Genomic DNA, 3,438 nt, shown 5'->3' with positions numbered 1-3,438 from the left:
AATTCAACGTAATACGTAATTTGACTTTTTTTTTTTTTTTATTGAGAAATATCTCGATATCCCATTTTGATCTCCATAATTCAACATATACATAATTCTCTTTTATGGCATTAGATGTACTATGTACACGCGTGAACGTGATCAGAGCGCTGTAAAAATGATTGAAAATTCCATGGGTGAGGAACTATCGTTTGGGACCGTCTCTAATTTACGAGAACGTCGGTACGGCATCCAGAGGAAAGAGTTTGCAGAACGTGTCTTTTGATCCACCTCGCCTCTCAAACGTGCACCGACTCCGTCTATTTCCTCTCCAATTTCCGTTTCCTTGTTTGTCGTTCGCCCGATGACGTTCGATAAATATTTTACGTGTTGTCGATACCGATTGTCTCGAGATCGAGGATCTTGGAGGCAAGATGGCGGACTAAGATCAAAAGCCTCGTTTCTTTTCCTTCGATTTTTACCTCGCATTTTTGAGTCTTGATACGAGTTAATCGGAATTTTTATTTTTTTTTTTTTTTTCGTTATATCGAATTTTTTTATTTTAAAATAGAGAATAAAGTGTATTAAATAGGTTAATTAAAATTTTATTTCAAGTCAATAAAAGTTGTGATAAAGTTGATAAAGGTGAAATAACAGATTGTATGATAATTTATAACAATTCCAATCATTTATACATAACATATAATGTTTGCAAACATTTCGTTTCATTCTAGAAAATGATTACTCTTCCTGTAAAAATTATAAATTTCTTAAAAACATAATAAATGAAATATATTTTTCGATTATGGATTAAAATTAATTTGCTCCAAGGAAAAAATATTCTCCTTCCAAAGGGGATACACAGGGGATACGGAACGAAGCTTTTCAAACAATTTTCCCATCCCCGTGCATAAATTGCAGCAGTTTTAATTTCAAGAAGAACGATAAAAAGAACGAAAAGACAATTGGCCGGCTTCCTTCTTTAATCCAATTTCATCGTTCAATAGACTCGAACAGTAAACAGATAAACTTCGGAGCTAATCTTCGTCATTTTTCGTTAAACTTTCATTTTCTCGATAGAAAACAATATATAACGATATGCAAAAATTATTACAATTAGTTAATTATTGAAAAACATATCTTTATAACTTTCAAACTTACGTTTCGTCTCTTCGTATAAATAATAAATATCATTAGAAAGATAGGAAAAGTTTTTTTAGAGAGAAATTCTTTTTTTTTACCTGAAGTTGCGTAAAAAGTTTAATCTGTTAAAATGGCGGATCGCCAGATGGCCAGAGGCCCGCTCTTTAAACCGTTCTTCGACACGCCACCCCTTTCTTGCACAGGGGATATCGTGCGAGAAGGGGTTGGCGAATCGAGGATGCTTAACACGCGACTTTGCAAGGCCGCTCCGTGGGAGGCCATTTTATAACCAATTAGTTTCCCTCTTTAAGAAACTGCCTACGGAAGTAGCACTCCACCGTCCTTCGACTCGGTCCAAGTGGCTAACCAGAATAGAAAATCATTGTTCCGCGATGACTTCGGGGCCAGCAGAGAGCCACGAACGAGGAGGAGTAGCGGTAGTGGTTGCAATGGCCGCCGTTTTATCGCGATTGATGATCGAAGATCGAGGAGGTTGGCAGATTTAATTAACTTCGTTTTCTATAAGCTGTTCCATTTTATTTTTATTTTCTTGCTAGGTTGAAATTGCTCGAAGATCCTTGTGAAATTTATATATATATATATTTGTTTCAGTGGAATGCAATATTTATTATTTGTTTTTTTTTTAATTAAATTAGATTACCTTTTGACGTGATTGGTCATGGTTATTATTATTTTATTATTAAATTAAACGATTTATTTTTGTGTTATAATTGCGTATGAAAGTTTTCTAATAAATAATTCCAAGGATAATTTTAGAAAATCCTCCAAAAATCATTTGGCGTGATATAGTTTGTAAAATGTATAGAGTTTGGAATAGAATGGAATAATGAACGAGGGTGAAATTACAAATTTGATGAGATAGGTTAAAAAATATCAGAAAATGAAATGAAATGAAGTATGGAAATGAGAAATACTTGAAACTGGTTTAATCCAATTATAATACAATTATGAATATAGGTTAGTGCTTGAGGATTGTAATGAAATTTACGGGAGATCGAAATTGTAGTAATTAAAGTTGAACGATTTTAGCCGAGGATCCTTAAAATGAAGAATTCGAATCAAATAATCGATAAAAAGAGTCGAATTCGATTTAATCTTTTTTTTCAGATTTCTGGCCATAGAAAAAATTAAAGGCCGACAGTCTTCTTGCCCGATCATCGCTGGATTATCCTGTTCAGGAAGCCGATTTTAATGAAAGCCTTCCTCGGTAAGTCCTTTCTACGATGTATTTGTTGGTGAACGTGGGTAAACTAGAATTGAAAATAGAAAGTTTTTCACTTTTTTGATAAAAAAAAAAAAATAAATAAAATAACAATATCTGGATGAAAATAATTTTCGATAAAAATAAAAGATTAATCAGAAATAATAAAATTAGCTTTAAAAGTATAATAATCCAATTAGGAATTTTAAAGTAGTTCCAAAAGTTTTAAATTATCTGTTGATGCATATTAAATACTTAAAAGTTGATTAACAATATTTTATGATCATTATATATGAAGAGAAAGAAAGTATTTGTTGTTGTTCTCGTGGCTAAATGGAAAGAATGTCCGCTTTTCATCCAGTTGGTCCCACGATCGAATCCCCAGATTACTAAAAATTTATTTTCTTCGATTTTTCCTCGTATATATTATTCTTTATCAGTGTCTTTCGTATGTCGTTAAAAAATATTTTCTTTAAAATTAAAAATCACCGTGGGAAAAAGATTTTCGAAAAATCAATCTGGAATTTTTCATTCTTCATATTTCTTTACTTATGTCTTCGCATATTTCATCAGAAATAAATTTTCGGGATAAAAAAACTTCCAAATTTATATATATATGTATCTCAACTTGTCTTTGAATTCTATCAAAGGACAATTTCTTCTTTAATCTTTAAAACATTTTAAGAAAATTCTTCGAATCATGATTTTTAATTCGCTAGTTCAACATGCGTGTAATGATTTCAAATATAACATACAAACAAATTTAAAGAAGCTTCTACGGAAAAATCGATCTTTAAGGGGGAAGAGAAAAAGTTGAGAGGGATTTATAAAATCTTCCCTTAATGTTTCATGTATATATAATCAAAAACGTACAATTTCTTCTTTCTTTCTCCATTTTTCTTGAATTTGTGCCGGTATCCAGGGAAATGTATTCTCGTTTCCAGCATCCTCTGAACTGCACAAGATAAAAACACGCATGGAACGCACGACGTGTGCTTCCATCTCTCTTTCTCATCATCTCTTTACGATTGATGATGGATAACCGAGATTTAGTTCTGAAACCATAATACAAAAGAAAACCCAGCAACCCAGAG

At 32.1% G+C, this 3,438-nt stretch overlaps 1 protein-coding gene across 1 annotated transcript in view; it reads left to right on the top strand.

The window, feature by feature from the left end:
* The window catches only part of LOC116186771, a 130,887-nt gene that overhangs the window by 88,596 nt on the left and 38,853 nt on the right, over window positions 1–3,438 (top strand). Inside the window, exon 3 of the mRNA XM_031515066.1 lies at window positions 2,251–2,350. Coding sequence (XP_031370926.1) covers window positions 2,251–2,274 — 24 coding nt within the window. The 3' untranslated portion in view covers window positions 2,275–2,350. The remainder of the gene's footprint in view (window positions 1–2,250; window positions 2,351–3,438) is intronic.

The sequence above is a fragment of the Apis dorsata genome, unplaced genomic scaffold (assembly GCF_000469605.1).
Source record: "Apis dorsata unplaced genomic scaffold, Apis dorsata 1.3 scaffold_52, whole genome shotgun sequence".
Taxonomy (NCBI): Eukaryota; Metazoa; Arthropoda; class Insecta; order Hymenoptera; family Apidae; genus Apis; species Apis dorsata.
This window is presented reverse-complemented; position numbering and strand designations above follow the sequence as displayed.